At 38.8% G+C, this 27,353-nt stretch overlaps 1 protein-coding gene across 2 annotated transcripts; it reads right to left on the reverse strand.

Annotated features, from left to right (window-relative positions):
• Window positions 1-2,548: 2,548 nt before the first annotated feature.
• On the reverse strand, window positions 2,549-27,049 carry TEK (TEK receptor tyrosine kinase). Of its 2 annotated transcripts, XM_068667919.1 has the most exons (21): window positions 26,918-27,049; window positions 23,621-23,773; window positions 21,234-21,365; window positions 20,107-20,247; window positions 19,263-19,391; window positions 17,394-17,548; window positions 16,361-16,502; window positions 15,809-15,970; window positions 14,836-14,970; window positions 13,860-14,153; window positions 12,512-12,811; window positions 11,941-12,098; window positions 10,483-10,693; window positions 9,320-9,430; window positions 8,774-8,964; window positions 8,220-8,333; window positions 6,830-6,900; window positions 6,176-6,216; window positions 5,346-5,442; window positions 4,771-4,870; window positions 2,549-4,661 (listed from the first exon to the last, which is right to left on the reverse strand). In XM_068667919.1, the coding sequence occupies exons 1-21, from the start codon at window positions 26,955-26,957 to the stop codon at window positions 4,587-4,589; spliced, it is 2,952 nt and encodes a 983-aa protein (XP_068524020.1). In that variant the 5' UTR covers window positions 26,958-27,049; the 3' UTR covers window positions 2,549-4,586. The 2 variants fall into 2 exon arrangements, with proteins under 2 accessions (XP_068524020.1, XP_068524021.1); XM_068667920.1 differs by lacking the exon at window positions 26,918-27,049 and having other exon boundaries at window positions 19,253-19,391; window positions 23,621-23,759.
• Window positions 27,050-27,353: the final 304 nt, after the last annotated feature.

Consider the following 27,353-nt stretch of genomic DNA (forward strand, 5'->3'; position numbering starts at 1 on the left):
TGGCTTTGAAGTTTTTTGTTTTGTTTTGTTTTGTTTAAGGAGGATATACTTGCTCCTGGATCCTGGAATGTCTAACTTTGAAAGTAGGTCTTTTTTGTGAAGATTGATGTTATTATTTGGCTTTGAGTGAATCTGAGGAATTAGATGAAAGCCTACTCTACAGAATTTGTTACTCTTTGTTGGATGACTAACACAGGTTTCTCTACTAACTGTTAGCGCTGACCAAGCTGATAACTCAGATTTTATAGGCAACCTAAAGAACATCCGTTGTCTGATTTGTCCTCTTCATACCTTTTTTTTTTTTTTTTTTTTTTTTTTTGAAAAAGTGGCAAAGGGGAGCAATCCTCTGATCCTGGAAGTAATAAAGTTTCACCAAAACTGAAAGGTGTTGTGAACAGAAGAGCAGTTAGGCTTAAGTCATTGCTCCAGGGATTGAGTCATCTTTCTGCTGCTCTAAGCACACTTTTTCCTGTGTATGTTTATGATGAAGACTTTACTGCAAAACATGACACAGCATCTTCAAGAGCCAGAATTTTAGCTCATGTTTGTGAGATGTGGGAGACTTGGCATGGTCTGATTGTAATCTGAAGTTTGGAGGGACTTGCTGAAGCTTCTGCCTCCTACTGTGAGGATATCACCTATATTGTACGTTGTGCTGGTAAGGGAATATGTGAAATAGCTCTGAAATGTTATAAGGAAACATAATACTAAATTTGCTATATTTGAGGATTTTGATTTAGCAATCCAAACTGCTCCAGGCTGTTTGTTCCAACTGTTGTTTAATCTGAATTCCCCTGTGACCAAGCAGTGGCATTGCAGATGGTAATGGCTGATCAGTATGTGGCTTAGTATCACAGAATGGTTCAGGGAAAGACAAAACAGTGTGTTGGAAGCAGGAATGTCATGTACCAGCACAGGGAGGGAATTAACAGTAAGAGGCAAAACTTGTTTTGTTGAACTAGGCCTATGTAATTTAGTTGCTTTACATGGGCCTCTGCTTATTTTCTGCATTTCCTCCTTCTCCGGTCTTTCAGAGATCACAGAATAGCTGAGACTGGAGGGCATCTTGGGAGATCTAGTCTAGCCTTGGGACATCTAGTCTAGCCTTCTGGTCAAAGCAAGGTTGTGTCCAGTTAGGTTTTGAGTATCTGCAGGGATGGAGACCACAACCTGTTTGGGCAACCTCTTCTATGGATTGAACACCCTTAATGGAATTTCCTGTATTTCCATTTGTGCCCAATACTTCTTATCCTGTCGCTGGATATCACTGAGAAGAGCACATTTCCATCTTCCTAACTTCTTTCTACCAGGTACTTATGCACATTCTGATATAATGGTCAACACTATTTTATTTTTTTTAAGCAAATGCCCAACCATTATGTTTTGGGCAGTGGAGAAGAGGCCATGTGTGACTTCAAACAAAAGTTTAAAGTCAACCTGTTCACAGAGAAGTAGGAATTGAATATACCTATCATTTGAGACGATGCATTTTTTCTTTTTTGTTACTGAGGAGTAAGGAGTAGGAGAAGTGCAGCCTTTGAACACAGTAGTTGGATTCAGCCTCAGGGCAATTATGCTTTACTTTTTGGCTGATCTAATGAGGGTAAAGGTTCTTGTTTGGACACTTATTTCCCCCCCACACACACACACGATGGTGTCTGGTGGAACTTTGTTATCCTAGTATGTGATATCTGTTCTCAGATCTCTTCTTAGCTTTCCTGTCAAATATGCTGTATGCTTCTGTAGCTCTTGAGATTTCCTTGGAGTGTTAAGGACTTGTTTTTTGTTTAACTGAACTCAGTGTTGAACAATCAGAACCGTTGCACTAAACCAAAGTGAGAGATGGGGAGAATTTCTGCAGGAGAAGTTGTATGCAAGTATTTCTTCTATGTTTTTTTTTTTTGTTTTTTTTTTTTTTTTTCTTTAAGGCTCCTCTGTCTCTGAATAGTTGTCTGATAATTTCAAACTATGGATAATGCTTGACTGTAAACAGTTACCTTTCCATTGTATGTCACATACTCCTCAAAGCACGTCCAGCTTCACTTGTCTGAAATTCTATTCTTTCCCAAGCATATACTTGTCTTGAGTATGAGCTTATTAACAGTATGTGAGAAAATGTGGGAAAACTAAGGAAATACTATCAAAAAGCAATGTGTAGAAGAGTTGGTAACAGAGTAAGCTTGTGCAAAGTAGGCAGGTGTAAATATGTAGAAGTGTATAAAGGATGTTAGGATGTGAGGTATTTGGACTAGTAACTGTTGGGAGTAGATAGTGTTATGCTCTTAACAGCAGAGAAACAAATAAAGACATCTTAGGATACAGGGGGGACATGGGATCTGATATAATGTGTTGTGGAAGGCAGAGCATACAACCACTAATGGGTAGGCTGGAAACCTTTTTATGCCACCAACCACCATAAATCAGATTTTCCAGTCCTGGTTAACAGAGTAATATACTGAATGTGAAACGCACAGTGTGTGTTGCAAGTGGAGAAGCAAGCAATCTATTAATAGCTGTAGTTCTGTGATGTGTAGATCTAATAGAGACATTTCAAGCTGTGTATTGAGTTTATTACTTCTGTATATTTTCAAATGACAATTTAAAAATAATCTTTAAATTTCAATGGAGCAAATCAGAAAGTCTATGTATACCACAATGTTACCACAATGTTAACTGAGGTTCCGAAGAACATTTACAAAGACATTTAAATGACCTTCAGATAAAATTACAGAGGACTTCAACACTTAAAATGCAGACAGCTTTAAGACCTACTGGGCTGGTGAATGACTGATCTTTCCTTACATGACATTGCTTAAAATAAAAGCTTGCCACAGAAAAATGGGCTTACATCAAGTAGTAGAACAGTCAGTAGTGTCTGCTTCTCAGGCGTGTGGGACAACGAGCTGTTTTGGACACATGAAAAATTCTTTACAGAAAGTGGAGAACTTCTACCAGAAGTTATTAGCTAGCATTGCCTGTCAGCCAGGGCATCTATGGAGGTCCCTTCGTGTTCATTTTGCAGACCTATAGAAACCTGGTCAGACAGCCAAATGCAATCCCCATACTTCAAAGGTGCCTTACCAAGTAATCTTTTATGAAAAATACCTGGAATTCATGGAATTTTTCTTCTCTTCCATTTTTGAAGAGTTCTGCTGAGGTTCCCTTAGTCGAGTGAGTCTGTGCAATCTCTGTAAACTCAGCTTGTAGCACTTGTAATTACAGTGCAAGCTCTGCCAATCTCAAGGCAGTGCACCTGATCTCAGTGTCATTGTTTTCTGCTGGACTCCCTTTTAATGAGGCTTTTAGTGCTTTGTCTATTTGAGTCAGGACTGATACATGCCAGTTATGTAACCCTGTATTCTGCTCTGGTATCCCTGCCTTGTAACCAAGCCACCTACAAAGTAAGCATCAGAAGGAAACCTTTCTATTTTGTTCTCTCCAGCCTCTTCCAGGTGCAAGGGATCCACTCAGCTAGAAAGTCACCGTGATCCAACAGGCAGTTATGAGCCGGTGAGTCCCTGGGGGATAAGAGGAACATTTGTGCAAAGTATGAAATTAGCAGATGTGTGAAGTTTGGATGAGATAAGTCTGCAGGATCCCAAGTGACTGACTTCATGCCAGGAGGTAATGCCAATCCTGTCTCTGTTTGTCTCACTTAAGGGCTGGAAGATCTTTCAGGCAGACCAGATACCACAGTTTTGAAGCATTTTTGTAAAGCATTTCTAAGAGGCTATACCATACAACAACCTGTGTAACAGATAAAATAAGAAAAAGTAAGTAAATCCTGCTTGTACATAATAAGTAGTAATTTTTAATTATGCAGGGTAATTATCAAATGAAAAACAAATTGAAAAAGCCTCATTTATATCCAGGCTGATGTATTACGTTCTTCAGTCCTGCACTTCATGATAATTGCTGTATGGCTGCTTTAGATAGCATCAAACACTTCAAAATATATGCCTGTTTTTAGAAGTTAGGCAAATACTGTCAAACTGGACGCTGGAAAAGCAATATTATTCCTTATATCTTCCAAGTGTATTCAGCAGAATTCTTGAACAGATTATTTCTACAACCTTACTTTTACTTTCAAATAGGAACCTTAGTATTCTTGGTGACAATACTGGATTGGCATCTGCTTGCAAATACCACTGTCACATAGAACATAACATTCTTGTTTGAATCACAATTAAAATGCATATGAAATACTGCTGTAAGTTACTGACTTTGCTATCAGTAGCTCTTGAAAAGTATCAAACATGTCTAAGATGGCAACATGTAATTCACTACAATAATTGTAATGTATACACTTCACTTACATGACTAGAAAAGAAGAATACCCTGCATATGAAACAGATTTTATGACTTCAGTCTATTCCTACTCAGAGCAGTATGTACACTTCTACAGTCTGTGGAGGCAGGGGTTACTGTGTGATATACACATAGATATCTGTAGTAAAACAGTATAACTGTATTATATACAGTTAGAACTATACATGATTCTACACAGCACATCACATTTTGGGCTCCAGCAGATTGAGTTTTGGTTTTGTTTAATACATCATTGGTGGATGTAGATTTCTTCTGTCTTAAGCAGCTTCTTCAGCGGAGCAGTCAATGCCTGCATAGGTAAACTTCTCGTATAGGGTAGTGTTCACATAGGTCTGGGAAGGAAGCAAGCAAAGAGTGTGATACAAGTTGCATTACCTCAAGAATCCTAAACTGTATTGAAATTATTCATGGCCTAATTCACTTCTGTGGATTAATTCTTACCTTTCTTTCTTCTAACATCCTGTTCAGTGACACCAATATCTGAGCAAATGATGGTCTTTCATATGGTTTCTCTCTCCAGCACTGTCTCATTAGGTCATACCTTTAAAAGCAAACACCAACACAGGATGTTTTAGACACATAGGTTAGAGCCATTAGTTCTTGTAAATTTATTATTTATAAAATAATTTTATAAATTTTATATATAATAAATTTTATATTTATTATTTTTAAAAGGACTTGTATACATATCTGGATCTATATTTTCAACATTTGGTTTCTGTCTGGAAAAAAAATATTTTTCTATGGAATAATCAAGAACCTCAAGTGAAAGCCCAGCCATATTGCATTGAGAACAGTATATTTGGCAGGAGCGGGAAGCCTCAGAAAGGGCTCATTGCAAGTAACAGTGCATGCTGGGCAGGAAGGGCCTGAAATAATTATTTCCACTTGTGCACCCTTCAATTTTTAATGTAATGTTTGTTTTTATAAAAAAAAAATTGTTTCTTGTAGACATTTGTTTATTTCCTATAGATTATGCTGTGTTTCATTTTGTGTTTGCCGAGGCAGTTACTTACACTTCATCATCACAGTTGAGAGGCTTTTCCAGTCTGTACCCTTGAGGCAATTTTTCATAGAGTTCTGCACATGTCATTCCACAATATGGTGTTCCACCTAAAGCAGGGTTTAATCATTGTGATGAACACTATTTTTTTAATTAAAAAATGTAATTTCATAGCAGATAGGAAAAACAATGACTGACTCAGTAACAAGTGAATTAGTCCAACATTAGACAGTATGTTTTTATACCAGCCCTGTAGGTGATAAAAATTTATACTGGCTTTCATTTTTCTCTTCTAACTGCGCATTATGCATTATGGAAGCAGTAACAACAAAACAGCTTTTCAGCTACTCAAGAACAAAACCAAACCAATCAAACAAACAAAAAAAACAACAAATCCTTCAAATTTCATTAATGTTCAAAAATTTTCTTTGACAGTACTTGGTGAAGTTTATCAAAAAGAAGTATTTACAATGTAAATATTGACTTAAAACTGAGGGGGATGATCAAAAACTACCCATCAACATGACAGCATTTTGGATTAAGGCTACAAGTAATGTGATATGCTGAATCTTACATTTAGATATGCCCTGGGTTTTACAGTGCCATGAAAATATGGTCATGATGTTTTTCTCATTTAGAATGGTATCTGAGCTGAAAATGTGATGATTGTATTTCCAAGAATACTGAATCTAAATAAGGCTCTGTAAAATGAAACAGGAAAAAAAAAAAAAAAAAAAAAAAAAGCAGAGTGGTGCAAAGCAAGGAACTGTAAGCAGACTGAATGAGTAGAGGTTGCTTGACCCAGATGAGTTTATTTGTGCAGAACAAAATCCACATACTTACCTAAGCTAACAATTTCCCATAATAGGACACCATATGACCATCTACAAGAGAGGAGTATTATTGAATGCCACCAGAATGCAACAAGATACCATATTTTAAAATGGTAGGTAATTTTGCTAATAATCAGAGAACATAAAGAAATGTGAGTCAATCTCCCTATTTTTTTTTTCTTACCAATTTTTGTTTAATTTTAGGGTTCATAGAACTGGAACACTTGGAACGAGATCTTTAGCAAAATTAATTCCCTGTATGTCCATCAGAGTTCTTGACTAGACTTAAGCGTTCTCAGCAAAAACAGCGTTCTTACTGAATTGCTTTGCTAAATATCAGTTCCAGGTTCCTGACTAAAATACTGATTTTCTTTGACTCAACAGAGAATTCAGAAGAATTTTTTATTTCAAGTGAGAAATGTACCTCTATTAGTAACCCAAATCTAATTAGCTTGTGGACACTAGTTCAGACATTTCTGATGAAATAGAAGTAACAATTTTTTGTTGTTGATTTCCATTTTTTCTTGCCATTTACTTACTCATACTGACATAGTTTGTGAGTTTTTTTTGGTTCAGTGCATGTCTTTATACTTGCTATCAAACTTTCCTTGATATTGGAAAAAAAAAAGATTATTTTAAAAAGACCACTTTAAAACATACTTACACATCACTATTAGTGGTATAAACGCTGTAATTCAAAGATTCAATTGCCATCCATCTCACTGGAAGCCGTCCCTGGAAATTATTTCATGAAAGTTGGTTTGTTGGTGGTTGGAATAACAATATAGAATCATAGCACGGTTCGGATTGGATTCTTTAAAGAACATATAGTTCACCCCACAACCCTGCCATAGACTGGAACATCTCCCACTAGACCAGATTGCCCAAAGCCCAACCCAACTTGGCCTTGAACACTTGCAGGGATGGGGCATTCAAGACTTATCTGGGCAACCTGTTCCAGTGCCTCACCAATGTTACAGTGAAGAATTTCTTCCTTATATCTAATAAAAACCTCCCTCCTTTAGTTTAAAATCACTACCCCTTGTCCTGCCACTGCACTCCCTGAGTCTCTCTTCATCTTTCCTGTAGGCCATTCTTCGGAAGGCCGCAATGAGGTCTTCCTGGGGCCTTCTCTTCTCCAGGCTGAGCAGCCCCAGCTCCCTCTACCTGGCTTCACAGGAGAGGTTCTCCAGCCCCTTGATCATCTTCATGATCATCTTCTGGACCCATTCCAACAGATACCACAATTTAATCCCCAGCAATTGTTCTACATGTTATATTTATGAAAACTGACTGTAAGCGAGTAAACTTCATTAAGAAATTAGACTTATTACTTTAGTTGTTTCATGACTTGATTTGTATGTTTACATACTGAAGGGACGGTTCAAGCTAAAGCTAACAAAATTTATCCAACCAGCATCTCAAGACAAATTGGAAATAATCCTTGAGTAATGTCATGAGTCTCTAAGCAGTCCCATTCCCTTGATCACCCAGTGTTATTACTGGTCTGTGGTTATCTGATGTTTATTAGACATCTTTCTCTTCTATGTCTTCCAAAGCATTAGCTCTGGAGGGCTGTTTTGTCAACTCATAGATCCTAGTGTGTCTGTTATTACCGTTTTGTTAACTTTGTGCTTGTTCAATAAAATTAAACTAGATTACCCCAGCCAGATAAACTCTGGCACAAAAATATAATTCTCACAGCTCCATTACACATCCATCATACATCAAATGTATATTCTATGCATTTCTATATAGAATTGAACTAAATCTCATTACTGATTACAAAATTGGTTATTTTACTGCCATGCATCTTCACAGAAGTAATTGTCAATTATATATATTATAAACTTGTTATAGAGCTGATTTACAGGTAATGCAAGTGTATTAATAGTTAATATAAATATTTCTACGTTAGTATATTCTAAGTATTTATACATGTATATAATTAGTTCTGTAGTACCTATGAGTTTACATTTTTGTTTATATTACAATACAAAATAAGAAACAAGAAAGCAAAAATGAGAACAGACTATATGGCTTTTGAGTCTTACCATGGTCTTCTTAACATAAACTTCTTGACCTCTGGATAAACCAAAGTCAGCTATTTTTGCAACATAGTTTTCTCCAACCAAGATGTTTCTTGCAGCCAAATCTCGATGAATAAACTAAAATTAAAAAAAAAAAAAAAACAAAAAACAAAAAACAAAAAACAAAAACAAACAAACAACAACAACAACAAAAAAAACAGAAATCACTATGGTATCTGTGAACTTGAAATGTGTTATTTCAATGCTCCACTGAAAATTGGAAGCATTTAGAATAAAAGTGAAAACCAAAACAAATGTCTTAGTATGCCATTACCAAGGACATTTTAAACTGTAGCTAAAGATGAGAGCAGTTAGTTACATGATTTGTAAGTTTGAATGCCTCCTCCTTGATTCCCTGTGACATAGTATTTGATAGCGCTGAGTGAACACAACAAAAAAATGGTCACTCAATGTGTGCTATCGAAGCTAAAATTAAAACCTTATATTGATCTCATTTAAAAGCATAGTCCCTGAAAAATGAATACTCTGCCCTGGTGGGTATAAAATTTAGGACTGACCTGTTTCTGGCTCAGGTAGTCCATCCCTCTGGCAACATCTGCTGCAAAATGGAGAAGTTGCTGAGAGGAAAGTGTAGATGCAGTACTGTTGGCAATGGCAAATGCTGGATCTGTCTCAAGCACTCTGCTTTTCCGAAGGAAGTCCAGTAAATTTCCGTGGGGGGCATATTCAATGGCAAGGTAAAGATATCCTAATGAAAAATCAGATAGTAAGTGTATCACAAAGTAACAGACACTCAGCAATAGTATTTGGAAACCTACACTGATGTAAAATAACAATAAAATAAACAAATCAGATTCATGGGGAAATATCAAACGGTGTAACTCCTACGTGTAATAGAGAATTTAGAACTACTGGTAAACATCATTTCTGATGGATTAACATGGACTTGTAGCTTTAATGCCAAGTGTATTTGGCTTTTTAAGTGTTGCACAGAAAAACCTGTTCATGAGCTGGTGTTTCTACGGACAATATGAATCTATACTGTTTTTGTTGTTGTTGTTTTTAATGATTTTTTGAAGTACATGTATTCAATAGTGTCTTACCCCGATGTTCACATGCTCCCAGAAGATTTATGATGTTGGGATGATGACCAAGTTTACAAAGGACTTCAAGTTCTCCAGCAAAGTCTCTGTGGTCATCTTTTGAGGCATACTCTGAAAATCAAATCAGTGTTCATTTATGTTTTCCTTTGAACTGAATTTAGGATTATATTGTTAATTGTGAGGACTCTGGGCTGCCTGGGGCACTACAGCTTCATTCCCAAAAGAAAGAGGAAATCTCTAAGATACATTAATATTTACTTGAAAAATATGATTTTTCATTCAAAGAGGAGAAAAAAAAAAAAAGGAGAGAATATAATGTTTGCAGCAGCCATCTCCAGAGAAAGAAAACATTTTAATATTACACATCTGTCACTTATTTCAAAAGTTAAAAAGTCATAGCAGATCATACTGCAGCTAGCTGCCTAAAAGTCTTTCCTTTTGTGTGCTTGTGATTATTTCTGCCTGCATGCAGACCTTGGCTCATTTTTTAATGTTGATTTTATTTGAGTGTCTCCCAATTTGCCTACATAACAATCTAGTGAATCGCAAAAAATACATGCGTTCTTGCAGTATTCCATGCGTTGTAGTTCTCTCTGGAACATGACAGTCAGGCCTAATGAGGACAAAGAAAGCAAGTGACCTTTGATTTAGTGTATGTATGTACAGATGCAGAGATGTATTTATCTGTGACTGGATGAGGCAAGCGAGATACCTAAATGCTGTGCCCCAAGGCTAGCTTAGTGCACCTGTTTCTATCAAATGCATGTTTTAATGGCTTCTCCTCTGCAAATAAATTCACACGTGAAGTTTGTACTAGTCTGTGAAGTACAAAATTCATAATCCTCAATGATGTTAGCATTTAAAGAGAAATATAGACCAACATGACAGAGCAGAAATGTAGTCTTTGCTGGAACAAAAATCTTGGCCTAGTATCAGCCATTATAATGTCACTAGTAATTTTGAATATTTATTTAAACATTAGGAGGGGGCTACTAAGCACTTCTTAAGACAGAGGAACACTTGGAAAAAACAAAAACAAACAAACAACAAACAAACAAACAAAAAACAAACAAAAACACAAACAAACAAAGAAACAACAAAAAAAAAAAAACAGCCAAGAGAGCCAAGAGAAGTCTACAGTCTCAGAGTCTGATCTTTACTACCTTTCATCCTTTTAATGGCAGCATCCATGCGTAAGCCATCCTTCTTAATTCGTGCTTTCAAGACTTGTCCAAAGTTACCTTCCCCGATCACATCTTGAAATTTGATGTCATTCCACTCAAGAACTGGATAAATGGTGGGATCTGGGCTGTTTTTGGCTTTTCTGCTCAGAGTGAGAGTACCTGAGTTAAACTGTACAGCTGGCTCTTCCCTCTGTAACAGAGTTAAGCAGATGACGTTAAGTATGATTTCTTCTTTACTGAGCAATACCATGCTTACCCTCCCTGAATACATATGTGCTCACTGGTGTACGCATACACACAACCTGAACCATCTCCTGCTTACACACGAGTGGGTACATTAGCAAACTACACCTACTTTAGACACTGGCTGCATCAAGCACTTGTGCCTAGATCTACAAAATTAATCAGACTCCTAATTTATCCATAAGTACCTTTGTACTAGGCATCCTGAACAGTTTTCCAATTAGTGAACGTGAAAGAGATGGACAAAACTCATTTGAAAAAATTGATCTTAGAACCAGTTTTAAGTCTCAGGACAAGATTTATCTTTTTGTTTGTATTGAGTAAATTCTGTGCTAATCAGGCTCAGTAGGAAGACTGAAGAAAGACAATGCAAGGAAAGAAAAGAGACAGGAAATGATTCTCTGCTGTACTTGAAACATCTTCACTTCAGCCACACATGCCCAATAAACACTTTTTTGGGGAAAAGTTTCAAGACAAGGAGCAGGACCTATTCTGTGTGGCCTGGGGACTCTTTTTGTGGCCTGGAGACCATTCATCTTTTTGAATGAGTCCCCTTTTTAAGAAATAACCTGTGGAAATCCAGTTGGAGGAGTTCCTTGTCCCAGCTTCATTCTCCTTTGTGGGTTCCCCTTTGAAGTAAGAGATAACACTGGAAAGCTGAGTGAGGCAGAAGCTACAGCAGGATACAAGTATATGCAGAGAGAGAGCTCTACGTGATACTACAAACTTCAGCAATTTCATCACTGCCAAAGATATGATGTTGCCATTCACTGATCCCTGCTGTCCTCTCCCCAGGTTAAAAAGATGTGGCAGATCAGTCACTGGTGCTCAAAAGCAATGGTTAAAAGTACTGCAGTTTTCAAAATGACACAACTTCACAAAAGGAAAACAAGCTCTTCTATTCTGCATGGCTTGATACTTGTCATACACAGGGGCAACAAGACAGAAAAGAGAAGGATGAATTGTGTGTATCTTTTTTCAAGTCAGGTCATCTGTCTCGTAGCCTATAGCTATGATTGCTTTAGCTCTGGGTCACTAGCAACAGCACTAATGTCATACATGAAGAGGAGATTGTATTTGGAAAGGCCAAAGAAAAGGAAGTGAAAAAAAAAAAAAAGAAAACCAAAAACCAACACTGCAAAAGATGGGGCAAAAATGTTTAGCCACACTGCCAGAGGAAAGCTAGAAACCCACCACCACATTTTGGAAAGCCTGAGCCATTCTGCGCTGGAAGTTGGCTCGCTTTAACTGCAGCATGATGAGAAAGGCCAGGAGAATAGTTACACAGGTCATCCCTGCAGAGCCAAGGATAGCAATAAGCAGCATTTTGCCTCCTTTGGATTCATATGGAGCTGTTGAGGAAGCACATAAAGAGTTTGTCATTTCCAGGTAATTCTGAAAAAGCCATGAACAGTGCATAGCTAGACACTCCCATCTTATAAACAGTGTAAAGACATGTAGGTATATCCCCTTGTTTTACAAAAATGTCACAGACATTGTATGCTCTGATTTTCAGATTTGTGAGCACCTGCTTATTTCAGGGAGAGCAAAGCTGAGGTCACATTCAGTGATCTAATTAACTCCATTAATTTATGAGCTGTTGGGCGCTTGCTAGTGAATACACACAAATGCTGTATGTTGCCACTTCACTGATGCCATGTAGGGAACTGAGAGTCAAAAAAAGGATATTGTGACTTTGCTCTATCTAACTGGTTTATACCATCAGCCCTGGTTTGTGCAAGCCCGGCATGCTGGAATAACTAACCTTTAGTTTCTGGAAGAGTCTTCAGTTCAAAGGATGTGTTTGGATTGCTCAAGCCGATGTTGTTCTGAGCGTTAATCTGAACCTGGTACACAGTGTTTGGCTCAAGGCCCTTGAGATGGTATTGAGTAATGGTGGTGTTCTTAATGATAATGTCGATGTGGTTGTACTCAGCCTTGCCATAAATTTTGTAGCTGATGATGATGGAGGAGATGGAGTGACCCTCGGCAGTTGTCCAAGAGATGACTGAAGATGTGTCAGTGATGTTAGAAAACTTGATGTTGTATGGTGCAGGAGGGATTCCTGGGAACAGACATAAACACACATTAAGTGTTGGAGAGCACATCACCTCTTCTGCCTTCCCTCAGAGGCCAAACACTTTACGCAGTGTTTTTGTTGTGCTAAACAGAAGAATTTTGTTGACAAGCTTTGGTAACTGAGCACAACTGTTTTATGAACCATGTGCAGTCACCCATATTGCAGTACTCCATACTTCCAGTAGAGGTTGGAGTAGTATTCAGTGTAGCCCTGTCCTTGCAAAAAGGATATGAATGCTCTAAGCTGTTCTGCAAGGACAGAATAATTGCTTTAAAGTTAATGACCATAACCCCCATTCCCCCGTGCCGCTCGGGGGGAGGAGTTGGAAGAGGGCTGATGGGGAGAAGGTGCATTTGGTTTCTTTTCTTTGTTTCTCACTTCTCTAGCTTGTTATTAATAGGTAATTAACCATATTACCTGGTTAAAATGGTAATATGGTTAATTATTTAACCATGGTTGTGACCATGGTTACTGTTCACACTCAGGAATTCAAGCACAGGCACTGATCTTGAGTGTAGCTACACTGAAACTACACTTTGCTCACAGGGATGTGTACCTTTCATTGCATCTTCTTTTTGTTCCTTAAAAGCTGACTCTTCCTGTATTGACATGGCAGAACTGCAGGGTCTGAGTGTTGTTTTTTTTTGGAGTTAAAAAAGAGCTTAGATTATGAAAATCAGTGTGTTCATCACTACAAGGAGAAAAAAATGCTATGTGTGTTAGAAGCACAAATCACACTGATATTAAGACGTGAATTCCCAAGCTTTTCACTTATTTTTCCTTTTTTTTTTTTTTTTTTTTTTTTTTTCCTTCATAAAACTCATCATCAGTTCCTGACAATTCCCAAGGTAAGAATTCCTTTGAATACAGAGATTTTCTTTATAATAATAGTAATAGCAACCATGACAGGTTGTCATCAGGAACTGAGTGTTACCAAAACAAAGGATTTGTTTTAATGTAGTGATTAAGAAACAATCATTCTGACTGCTGGGGGAAAGAGGAAGAATTAAGCGGAAGTGAATCAGCTACTTACTGTCACTGAAAGTCCACGCATATAGGTAGTTGCTCCATTCTCCTTGGGACCTGGTGTTCACCCGTACCCTGCACATGTATTGCTGTCTGGGCTCAAGATCTTTAATGATCAGCGTGGACATATTTCCTGGCACTTGAGTAATAACACTGCTCTCGTCACCATTGTCATTCACGCTCTTCCTTTCCACTTCAACACGAATGTCGTCCTCTGTCCTCAGCGTTAAAGGATGCCATGACAAATTCAGTGATGTTGTGCTTTTTGGAAGGAGTGTGAGACCTTCTGGTGGAGGAAGACCTTGGAGAAGCCACAGTGAGACAGGGAACAACACTTCACATCTGGTATGCAAACCAAAGCAGGGGTACCAGTTATTCCCAGCCACTTGCTCTAGCTTAGAGTGACAAAGGGCAGTTCTCCCCTCCCACACCCCACCCAGTTACCAGAAATTTGCTGTCTTGTTTGGTAATTCCTAGTGGAATTCTCATTTATTTTGTACGTCAGTATTCAGTTTGGGCTGTCTCCTCAGTGATCTGAAAACTTATCTGCTTGTTCAGACATTTTAATTTTTAAAGTTTTAATTTTTAAAGTAAATTGATCTAATAGTAAGTGAAAGGACCGATCTGGTGTTAGAAGGAAGGACTAGCATGCAAAAGAAGTGTTTTCGATCTCCAATTCTGCTGCTTAGTCAGGCAAATTATGCATATTTTCCTTTCCCAGATCCTTCACCTCTAAATCAGGGAGCATAATAGAACTGTCTTACATACAGGGTGGTTTTCTTCACCCCTGGTTTTTTTTGTTTTTTTTTTTTGTTTTGTTTTTCCCCTTTGCCTGAGATTATTTCAAAAGGCTCTCCATATTTTTCACATCTAGCTGCTGACATTGCTCAAATGAAAGTGCTCTGGACGATCAGGGAGTAGACCACAGAGATAACCCTCCGAAATGGCCCTTTTCTGAAAAGCCAAGGTGATGGATGACTTACCAAGTGCAGCTGTTGTGAAGCTAGCCTGTGGTCCGGGATGGCCTTCCCCACCTTCCCCTTGCCGACTCAGCTGAACACAGAACTGATACTCTGTTTTTGGTTCCAGATTGTCCAGTCTTTTGGTTGTGCCTTTTACTGAGATGGAGAAAGAAACAGTAAAGTTGAATACCCCATACTGAAAAATTATAAGAAAGAAAAGGGCAGGAAAATACATGTATTCCTGAATGACTAGACATGGAAAGTAAGATACTCAGGCTCTTCTGTTGTTCCAAATTCACTAAGATAAGCTATTTGAAGCATATAATATGTGGATTTTTAACATAAGCAATGTAAGCCCATAGTAACCGCTGGGTTCTGACCCAGCCCAAGGGATGTTTCCATCAACCCTTCCTTTGGGTCAGAGCAGGACTGGTTACTTCAGCAGTATGTATTTTGTGTGCAGATCTTGGGGTACCATGGATTAGAGTAATGATTGTTTACTTGTTTAATTTCCTGTAATGTTTCTTGCAGTATTTTAGACAAAGTGGTCATCTCACTCACAAGCAGGCTTCACTTTACCCATACCATTCCTGATCATTATTTATGTAAAATATTTGTTGCAGTGAAGGGCACAATAAGCATACAGGAATACAGCGGATGCTTCAGTACCTCTCCGTCTTGCTCACTGCTTTTGAAAAACTGGAATTTGCACAGGACTTCAACAGCTGGGCCCAGCATTGAGTACTGTTTATCTTAGGGCAGAAGGGGGGAACCTTTTGATTACTGAAAATTGAATAAACACTTCCAACCACTGTCAGTGTACCACACTCACATTAACATTATACAGTACTGTTATGCAGAGCCACGTGGCCAGTCATAAAAGATTTAGCTTTTATGGGTTACAGAGACTTTTGAATCTGGGTCAAGGTCAGACACCAAATTATGTTTCAGTAAGTACGTGAAATTTGTGTTTGAGAGAATTAGAGAATCTTACCTTCTACAGACATCCAGGACTGATACCGCTTTGCTGGCTTGTAAAGGAGTTTTGTTGACACAACAGGTCCATCTCCAAGATGTAACTCAGCATTGATATCAATAATGAGAAAATTATGTCCACTGTCTGTCAGCCGTGGGGCATACTGTGGCACAGGAGGAACTGAGCAAGAATGCAAGTATTAAACCAGCCTTTTAATTCCCTACATCAGTAAAACTCTGGTATCTTCCTACATTTACAGGAAAATGGGAGATGCTCTTCCAAACTCTTAAAAAGTAGACAGGGGTTCAGACCCTAAACTCTCCATTTGTATTCTTCAAAAAAAATTTATAAAAAATTGCCTCTTCTTTTAATCCTTACCATCACACTTTTATACCCCAATACAGTTAATTAGGGTGCCACTTATAAGAGGCTTCTGTTTATATTCTGACTATAGATATTTATTCAGACATTTTTCTACAGCTCAGGAATGGCAAGCCCTGCCATGTTAGACTATAAATCTTCTTTTAAAAATAGACAGGCAAAGATATTAGAAAAGATTTATGCTCTTACCTTTAACTGTAACTTGAAACGGTTTCTCTGCCATTCCTGCTACTGTCTGCACGCTGCAGACCCAGGTTCCTGTATCACGGGGCTGGACTCGATTAATTGTAAACATAGCTTCTGAGCGATTACTGGTGACAATTAAGGAAGGCTGAAAAGACAAAAGACATGGACCTGAAAACTGTGGGCATTACGGATTTTTTCCATTCCACTTTTCTCAGTCTAGGAATTCATTTAGGGTTTAGTGGTGTCACTAGAGAGGTTCTATAGAAGTCAGTTCCATAGATTCACATATGCTTCAGTCCGTGAATTCTATTTCTACAGTTGAGGAAGCTCACATGGTGACTGCTGTGTTTGATCATGTATCTGATTTCATTCTCTTTAAATCCTAATCTATGTATCTGATTTCAATCTCTTTAAATCAAAGGCTGTATATGTATTCCTTCTTTTAGTATTTACATAGTAAACATAACTTCAATACACAACGTAGATTCAATAATTGAAAAAATATTTAAAATTATTTAAAAATAATAATTGAAAATTGAAAAATAAATAATCACTAGTATTTCAGAGACTATGATTAATTTCTACCCTATTTAGTAACATATTTTACATTTTTACCAGTTAGTCATAGAGGAAGAGCAGAATTAAAAGTAAGTTACTTATATATATTTCAAAGTATAATTTATCATTTTATCAACAAGTCAAGATTTTTTTCTCATTTTCAGGAATGTCAACATGATCTGATTTGGTTGTTCAACAGTTCCTAGCCTATGTGAGAGCCATTCATCTAAATCACTTTTTTTGTCTGTTTGTTTTTGCTAGCCCTGTAAGTCATGTGGATTCTAGCAAAGTTTTAAACTTTTTGGAACAGGAACTCAGTAAATAAAGAACAGCAAACAATGAGCAGTGTGATAAGCAATATGATAATCTCAGAATACTGGAATTTCATGTTATGCTTATAAAGCACAGTGTGCATTAAATACAGATAAAGTCAGTATAAATATCAGAAATAACAGGAAGCAATTAATCAGCAGCCCACCCTTAGGACAGTTCCATCTTGCTTCAAAAGTTTAAATTCTTCAGATTTAGGAAGTGGCATTCCAGTAGCTATACAAAAAGGCTTGAACTCCACACCAGAATTGAGTTCCACAGGGTCTAGTAAGTTTTCTATCTGAGGTGAAAGATCTGCTGAACCTGCAGAATATATATAATATTTTAATGTCATCCTTCAAACAGAACTTTCAAAAGGCAGCGTCAAACACGCTTAGGCATATAATGCACGTGTACACTGGAAAGCTTAGGCAGCATACGTATCTGATCCTCCCTCATGTATGTGACCATACCCACGGATATCCAAAGCTTACCAAAGTCAACACTGTTATAACAGAGTAAAGAGCATGTGAGAAGAAACAACCCCTCTATGCATTCTTCATTTCCTCTTTCGTTCCCTCTCTTTCTTGTTCCTTTTTATATTCTAAGCACACACACACTACTTATGGCAAAATCATGCACACAATTTGCAGTGAATGTGTAGTAACTATTAGCTCTCCATTATGTCTTTTCACAAGAGCAGTTGGATCACAATGGTGTAGTTCAGCTGGTTGGGTCATGGCTTTGTTTCTTTGGCTGTTTTATTTAGTTATTTATTATATTTTTTTTTACTTTTTGCATGCGTGTGTTTGAAAACTTTTACAAGTTAACAATAAATTCATCACTTTATTTAACAAGCAGAAATGATAGTTGCTGAGTGCATTTCATAAAATGCTGTGTGCCCGCCTTGCCTGAATCCAAATGTATTCTGAATGAAGTACATCCAGCTTTGCAAGCCTAACTCTGTCAAAGAGGCAGAGCTGCTTTAAACTCTGGGGTAGTCCTAGTGTCTCTGTCATCAATTTCAGATCACGAACCTGGTGGTGTAGGAGTGTGTGCAGCTGAGTAACAGGTATGCAATAAACCTTAAAGGTAAAACAGCACAAACCTATCCAAAAACTGATAAAGAAAGTAGGATGTCCAGCTCCTTTCAGTAACTGATATTAAGGCTGATGTCAAAGCTTACAGAGTAAGGACTGTAACACTACATTTAATGAAAGCAAGTCACAGAATCCCTGAATGATTGAGGTTGGAAGGGACCTCTGGAGGTCACCTGGTCCAACCCCCTGCTCAAGTGACACCCAGAGCAGGTTGCTCAGGCCCATGTCCAGGCAGCTTTTGAAGACCACCAGGGAGGGAGACTCCACAGCTTCTCTCGGCAACCTGTGTCAGTGCTTGGTCACCCACACAGTGAAATGTTTCCTGATGTTCAGGGGGAACCTCCTGTGTTTCATTTTGTGTCCACTGCCTCCTGTCTTGTCATTGGACACCACTGAACAGTGCCTGGCTCCATTTTCTTTGCACCTTCCTGTCAAGTATTAACACACATTGGTGAGATAGCCCCAAGCCTTCTTTTCGCCAGGGTGAACAGTCCCAACTCCCTCAATCTTTCCTCATGGGAGAGGTGCTCCAGTCCCTTCATCAACTTCGTGGCCATTTTTGGGCTCTTTCTGATATGGTTGCTGTTGTACTGGGGGTCCCAGAACCAGACCGAGCACTCCAAGTATGGCATCACGAATGCTGAGCAGAGCTGAAGGATCACCTCCCTCAGCCTATTGGCAATCCTTTTCCCGGTGTAAGCAGCAGATACAAGTCTGCTCTAAGTCAGATGTAACTGTAGCATGCCGGCCTATAAAATGCAGCATATAGCGCTCAGAAACACTGCACTACAGTAAAGGTATACAGATACATGTGGGCCCTTGGAATGTAATTGACAGCATAAGGATACCAGCCTGAAGTGGAAATGCTACACCATCATGAAGATCAGTTTCAGTTACACTGGGGAAAAGTCATTTACTACCGTGTTACCTTGCTTTACCTTCTTTTTCACATTGCAGACCATGCCATCCAAGGGAGCAGATGCAGCCCTTAAATCTGTCGCACGTCCCTCGATTGTGACAATTACATCTGAGTTTGCAATCTGACCCATAAAAACCAGGTTTGCACTCTGCAAGTACATACGTTGCCAGTTAGTATAAAGGTACTAGATAATGTCTTCCATAAATTTTCAATTTCATGCATAAATTCTCTCCAGTAGAGTTTACTTCCCTTAGTTGGGTTGAGTTTGAAACTCTATGTAGCAGCACTAAGTCATCCACAGAGCATCCGGAGAGCAAATAACATGAAATATAGAGCATACTTATATCCATGCCTGTCATTTGTAAGCTAGATGGAAATATGGAAGCTTCTTCAACATCCACTGTGGTTTCACACTTGCACTGTGGTAGTGTCAAAACTTCATCAGCATTAACAGGACCAATGAACCATAGAACTTACATGTGCATGAAGATGTGCATCATGTCCCAAAGAGATTTCAGTCTAATAGAAATGAACAAGGCTAATTATTGCCCAGTAGTTGGATATGTGATTGACAGTGAATAGCTCAGTGTGACATGTAGAAATATGGCAGGGCTATAGCTGTTATCAGAGCTGATGTTACAACATCAATTCATTTTGCTGAAAAATTTGAATAGTTTGCAACTTTGCTTAATCTTTCTTTTGAGGATCTGAAATACTCCTCTGAGGTAATTAAATGTTATTGTCCCTTTTTTTACAGAATGGAAACATTTCCCTCTCTTACTCTTCTCTGTTAGTTTCCTTCTGTGTTTCATATGTGTAGCACATTAAGGACTCTTCACCATTCTCCATATTTTTGACTATACCTTTATCACATTCCAGTCCCATCCATCCTGTGGCACAAGAACAACCATATGGATCTGGCAGACAGAACATATAGTTTTTGCAGCCATAGTTTTCTTTGCAGCTCTCTTCACATGTTTTGCCAAATGTATTGGCTCCACAAGCTATTGAAGAGAAGAGAGTGAAAGAAAGATCCAAGAGCAGTAAGTCTGCAAGAGAGCTAATGCTTCCAATGATACAGCTTTAGACAATAGAAAACATGAATTAAAATAAAAGTTATATTTTTACCATCCAGATACTAGATCTATTAACTTCCAAAACATCTTAAGGCATTGCTGCACTAAGGGTAAGTTCCGGCAGCTGAAACAAACATTGCTTTCTGCCATATAAGAACCCGTCATCAAAGCCTCTATTGCTTTGGATATTTGGGCATAGAGCTTCAGCAATAAACCTTCTTTATAAGCCTTTCTAATATTGAATGGGCAAACAATGCTTTGAAAACCAAATCTCCTTCTTAGAAGCCAGTGCATATAAAACTGCTCAAGGTTTTGCTTCTCTGCTATGAGCAGTGAGTAATTAGAGTGGTTCAGGTGTCATCTATTCCAGTAGTTCAGTTGTAGTATTTACAGCACTGCAATTTGGTCAGAATATTTAGGTACATATTTAGCATTGTACTCATAAGTTGCTTGGACAGATCAGTGTGCAGTGTGCTCCTGCTCCAATTACTCCAGAATCCAAACTAATTGTCACAGACACAGATATGCCCAAGCAGACATATATTATTGATACGCTCCTCCAGAGACAATTCACCCTCTGACCAGGTGGCAACTTGTTCAGAAGTAGCCTCGGAATCTGTCACAGGACTTCATTTCCCAGTGCCAGCGTATGCTTAAGATCCCGCAGTCTATCATGCATTTAACAGTCAGTCAGCAGCTTCAAGCATGCTTATTTTGGAGGAATTGGAAACATTTGTCTTAACTACAAGAGCTGCTATGCTAATTCCAGGTTCATCTCACCCAACACTGTCTTGTCTCCAGCACCAGCTGTAAATGTGATAGCTATAAAGAGTGAAACAAGGCTACTGCATTCTGCCAACTTCTATTACAGTGCACAAATTAATAAGCAATCTGTGAAGAGAATATTTGCTTACCTTTCTCACATGTTTTTCCCATAAAACCTGGAGGACAGATGCATTCCCCAGTATCTTCATGACAAATGCCATTGTTCATGCAGGAAGGGCAGTGGGAGCTACAGGAAGGGCCCCATTTCTGAGCTTCACATCCTTTTATGCAGAAATATAATGACATGTTTGTTGTCTCCTCATTCAATAACCAGTCAAGCAGTAAAATAAGTGACCGTGTGATCCATATGCTCCCACCCCAAAATGCTGGCCAACCGGCTTAGTATGATGAGACACTTTTTTCATTGTGGAAGTTTTCCTGTTTCTGGAGCAGATCAACTGCGTAGTACACAGATACACCACCTACCATTTTCAGAGAAGGAACTGTGAAAGTCTTCCTTTTTTGAAATCAGAGGTAGATTTATTTCTTTATTTATTTTTAGTTTAGGAAAGTAAGTTTGGAAGTTGGCAAAGATGTTTCATGTAATCATGTTTCTTGTAAAAAGCATGTTTCCCTGTTCTTATAGCAGGGATTTGAGACCTACAAAAGCTCCAGGCTTCACCTGCAGCTGGATGTACCAATATTAAGCCAGCAGGTCCAACCTTGCAATCACTGGCATTGTACCAGCATTTGGCAAGTGATGATTTTTTTCTGTAGCAGTATTTTTCTTGAAAGCTCAATAGAGCATGTTCACCTCTGTTATATCTTTACTGTCTTCACTGGGCCTGTATAAGGATCAATCAGCTGATGACATGTTTCTAGAAAAAATGGACTAATAGCAGTCAGTATATATATCAGTTTTGATGCAGGATGTCAGGATTTTCTTTCCCACTTCCTAATTTAAAAAGATACTGCTACCATGAATCCTGCCAGTGAGAGTTTTGCTACTGATTTAAAAGAAGCAAAACTTAACCTCTTAACTTCACTACAGGAGTGTGTTGCCTCATCATGCAAATGCTTAACAAATCCCTGAAAGATACAAAATTCACTGAGTTGCTTTTGAAATCAGTGTTGAGAGGACTCCACAGTTTTCAGTATTTGATTTGTAACAATGTTTTTTACATCACAGAAAGTGATCTTCATGACTTCCTCTACTGTAAAACTAGAACAGAGAAGATGGTAAACTGGAAGCTGAAATAGGCTCACTAAAACTGGAGTAATTTAGCTAATTAAATCTTGGAACAGCTCTTTTAGATTTCAGCATACATTTAATGAGTCAACACGGTATTTAGAGTTTTGTCTCCCCCTTCTCCCAGAATGAAATTACTAAATGTGCATACTTAGGGAAAAACAAACAAACAAACAAAAAAAACAACCTTTGTTAAAATCATCAATCTATGCCTGTAACTGTAACTCAGAGAAAGCCTGAACATGTGTCTGAGCAGTGGCTAAATCATTCCTTCTCTTTACTGTTAGTGTGCTCCCTACAACTCTCCCAGACTACACCCAAGGAGTTTTCCTAATAGGCAGGATGCACAAGGCTTTTGACCAGTTCCAAGGGATGGGAGAGAATTTGTGGGCACTATATGGGCAAGTCATCTGCTGTGCAACTTGGCACTGGAGCAGAGAACAGACGTTTTTATATTTTATTTTGTAAGCTGGTCATAGCTTCAGAATCCAAATCTGGGGCTTTACATTGATTCATTTGCAACTCCTGGATATCCTGTGGATGCTAGCAAGTAAAGTATGTTTTACTTTCAGAAACATTTTGTCCATCATATAAAATGCTTTAACAGCTATTTATTTTCACACATCAATTTTACATTTCTATTCAAGTTAATAGAATATAATTTTCTTTATATCTGATGAAATAGGGCATGGCAGCATGGGCTACCAGACATCTATAATGCTTAAGAAAAAATATCCACTTGCATTGTGAAGTGGTCCAGTTTTCCACTGGGAGTTGAGCTTTAATGGCTAACTATGGCAATTTTAAACAAACTGGGGTAGTTTGTGAAATTGCAATGCTGTATGCTAAGATTATTTTAGAATAGATGGAGTTTGGATATAACTTACCATAGAGAACAGAGACATTTGAAAATTTGTAATTTTTGCTCATAGCCACATCATATATTCATGAGAGAACCTGTGATGCCTTCTTTGTTCCTAATTGCTTGATATTTGAAAAGCTGAGTTGCTGAGAAAAGAGCTGTCTCTCTTGGCAATAGTTAGATGAATTGAAACTAAATCTGAAGGTTGTGGGTTTTTTTTGTTTGTTGTTTGTTTTGTCTCTCAGCTGCTTAAATCATGATCAGCTTATACTGAAGATTGTTGGGAAAAAAATTCTTATGACATAAGCTGATGGCAGCTCATGCCAAGGAAGACTTTGGGCCTTATTTGGGCACAGTGTAGATTTCATGTCAGATTCATTACAACATTAAACAATTAATCATTAGCACACAGTAATGGAACTTACGTCTTACAATAAGCCTTGTGTAAGCAGAAGTAAAAAGGTTTCCTCCTATATATCTGGCAGAGTAAACCCCTGCATCCTGTGGTTGAACATGAGGATAGGAGACTTCCAGCTCACCCGGCACTTCGTGCCTGGGCACGGAGTGAATGAAGGAACCTGGGGAAGGAGCACACAAAGACAGAGGACAGAAGTCATTCAGCATTTACAGCCAGAGCAAGGTTGAGTTGGTCACTGAGGAAGGACAGCTGGGATGAATTAAGCAGCAGAATATATTCATAAGTTACGAATTCGCTGGCAGCTCTTTAACTGTGCTAATTCTTGGTAGTTGGAGAGGTACAAGTGAAAAGGAAGCTGGATCTTGAGATGTAGCAGATGAATGGTGCAAACAGCTTGGAGTTAAGCAGTGCTTTACAAGAATGTTGCTAGTAGTCTTGTGGTTAAAAGCTTTTTATTCCTTGGGCTTCCTTGATGTCAGGGTGACTCCCTGTGAGGAGCCCTAGTGTGGCTGGGAGTCAAACAGCAAATGCTGGGCAGGTCCTATTTAATCTCAGTAGCTCAGAGATTTACAGAAAGACAACAGCACAGCTTTATCATTTCTTCACAAACTTAATATGATTCTCTCTCTCTCTCTTTTTTTTTTTTTTTTTCCACCATGGGAGCTTGTCTGTATTATTCTAGGTTTGCTGTAGTTGGTCATGCATGCTTGCTAAGTAAGGTGAAAACATTTAGTCTTCTCCCATCCCTCTGGATCACCAAGTAATAACATTTGAACATGGGTTGCTGTCAAACAGAAGCTCCATCCAGTGCACTTAGGACCCCAGGGAGTCCTCCCACCCCAATCTGTTGCAGCAATGCTGCTGCAGCCTGCTGATGCCTGTTCCAGCCGGCAATCACCAAAACATATGTGTACATGCTCACACACACTGGCTCACAAAGGTCCTTGCCGTAATTGGACATAGACACCCAGTGTCACCGGCTGCTGGCCCTACAAAGACCCTTTGATTCCAGGCATGCATTTCCAGTTGTGAGGAGTTAGTCCTGTTGTGCTTCCTGCCTTCTGATCTGGCCTGAAGGTCACCAGCAGAATATAGACAAGCACAGATATGTTAGATGTGCGCACACATGTTGAAGGATAATTAAGACTACAGTTTAATAAGATCAGACTAGCTGTAGAGCAAGGCTGTGCCAGGTGAGTGTCCTGGCTCGCAGCATACACTGGTGCAAGTGACACCTTTTGCCTGCTCTCTGTACCTTTCTCCAATGCTTGTTACTTTCCACTTTGCTTTCCCCCATTGGGTCTGTCCCCAAACATACAGTTATTTCACTCATTCCCATTCCCCCTTGATCATCTCATCATAAATTTGCCCTTTTTTCCTTGAGAACCATGATAATCCCCCTTCTTATGAGCTCTGGTTGAAGCTCCTCAGTGTGTGGTGTTCTTCCTCATGTGGCCTCTCAGCAGCTGGAGAACTCCAGCCTTCAGTGTTGTCTCTGTTATCTGCTGCTTCTTAGGGTTTGTGCATCTGGTTATTTATTACTTCTCTTATTTCCCATCTTAGTCTTTTATGTTGAGTGGCCATGGACCGGATAATACTACCACAAACCAAATGCTTGTATGTTCTGCATCTCCTTACATTTATTGTGGTAATGGAACCTGGTAAGGAGCCACAGACCTTTTTTCACTATGCTGAAATAATGCACAGGCTGAAGATAAGCAGGTGCTCACTGTCTGGGATCACACTACCTAGCAGTCAAACTTCAGGCAGCCTCAAAAGATTAAAATTTGTTGAGAGTCACAGTCAAAACAGCAGGAAGATAAGACCATGACAACAAGTCTGATGTTTCCTTCTTCAAGGAAACAAGGCCAGAGAAGATGAATGCAAGGGATTAGTTCTGGAACTGTTTTTGTTTGCTTGCATGTCTTTTGAGTCATAATCTGCAAACAATGCTGACAGCAAAGTATTAAGAAAGCCTTATGCTAGCATTGCATTAGCAAGGGTCACTTTCTGTGGCTCTTTTTCTATGATGGCCCATGTTATGTCAATGTCTTAACACAATTTTGCTTAACAGACCAGTTTTGTTCACTGGAAAACCTTTGTGAGGGTTTGCAAGGGGGAAGCATTACTTTAAATGACTGAGGCAAAAGACAGCAACAGTTAAATGTATCAGGACATGCTTTTTCTGTTCTCTGCCAGGTGCTGTATCAGGAATCCTCTGGGATGATATTTCAGCTGCAGTCTCAGGTGGAGGACTTGACCTACTGTCCAGAGTTAATTTGAGGCTTTTTGCCAAATTTCCAGTTGGAGCCCCAGCTAAGGCAGCACCAGGATGTAAACACTCCTGCACCAACATACCAGCTGGAACTTGCATGGGAAAATGCTGACAGGGGGGGTCACAAAATTTCCTTGGGGACCCTGAAAGGACAAGTGATTTTTTTTCTCCCAGCCTGCAGAAAGGAGCTGTGAGTGTTCAGTAAGTGGGACTGAAGCTGACTGACTGCATGCAGTCTTCTGCAGTGTGCTGGCACATACTGATACCATCCTGCTCTACTTACTCCCTGTCTCCTGGTAGTTCACTGTGAACTAGACTGTCAGTAGACAAAGATGGAGCAGAATGTTGTTACATGTGCTTTCCGCAACTAGAATTTGCTGACATTTAACATTCTGGTTAAATATGATTGCACTGTGAATTTTAGCTACCTCCATTTCTACAGGAGGTACACAGCAAACTGCACATATTTCCAAGTGCTGGGCAGCAGCAATGTGCAGCTAAGCACTGAGTTAGTTACATGTGATTTAGGTGCTATGTTAGACAGAAAAGCTGGTGTCATAAATTCTACAACCTGACTATTTTTGTAGTTGGATGAAGGGAAGATAAGGTTCTGTTCACAGTTCTGCCTTTCTATCAGCAGGTTACTAGTGCTTAATTTCTTAATCTAAAAAGCGTCACAGAAGCTCAATGGCCTATGAAAGCCATTTGAAGAATGGTATGCAGTTAAGAAGCAGTAGAAATGCAAAGACAGATTCAGTAAATAAACCTTCAGAGGGAAAAAAAAAAAGAAAAAAAAAAGAAAAAAAAAAGGTATGAGGGGATAGAGAAAGAAATGAAAAAGGAATGAAAAAGGAACCAAGCAAAGGCATTGAACATTCTGGTGGAAAAGAAATAAATCAATCAATTTCACTATTTAGATATTGGAAATAATTCCTTTAGGGAACATTAGATGCATAAGGAGATATGCCTCGAGTAATGTCTTAGCAGGTGGCTAAGACAACGATAGTAGGAAGAGGAGAGGTTAATTACCATTTTTGTAGATCACTGCATCTTCCTCTTTTGCTGCCATTCTGATGAAGGAAATATTCACGTGCTCTCCCTTGTTTGCTGTAACAGTTAAGGCCACTGGGTGGAATGAAGCTAAAAAACAGAACAGGACATAAGTTTAGGATAAATAGCAGCAGTTGTTATCTCTACCTGATCTCTGGGCTGGAAGCTGGGAATGGTTTTACTGGATGACCCCCACTCAGATTCTGATGTTTAAATTGCCTTATTGCACACACTGACTGTTTAGCATCAGCCATCTCTACCCTGTGCTTTTGCAAACAGTAATAATAATCTAACAATAATCTGAAACATCAGAGTGCTACTAGAACCTCGAGCATTAAAATAGAAAAAGGAAAAGAAAAGGAAAAGAAAAGGAAAAGAAAAGGAAAAGAAAAGGGAAAGGAAAAGGGAAAGGGAA

Source organism: Anas acuta, chromosome Z, assembly GCF_963932015.1.
Source record: "Anas acuta chromosome Z, bAnaAcu1.1, whole genome shotgun sequence".
In the NCBI taxonomy this organism is placed as follows: Eukaryota; Metazoa; Chordata; class Aves; order Anseriformes; family Anatidae; genus Anas; species Anas acuta.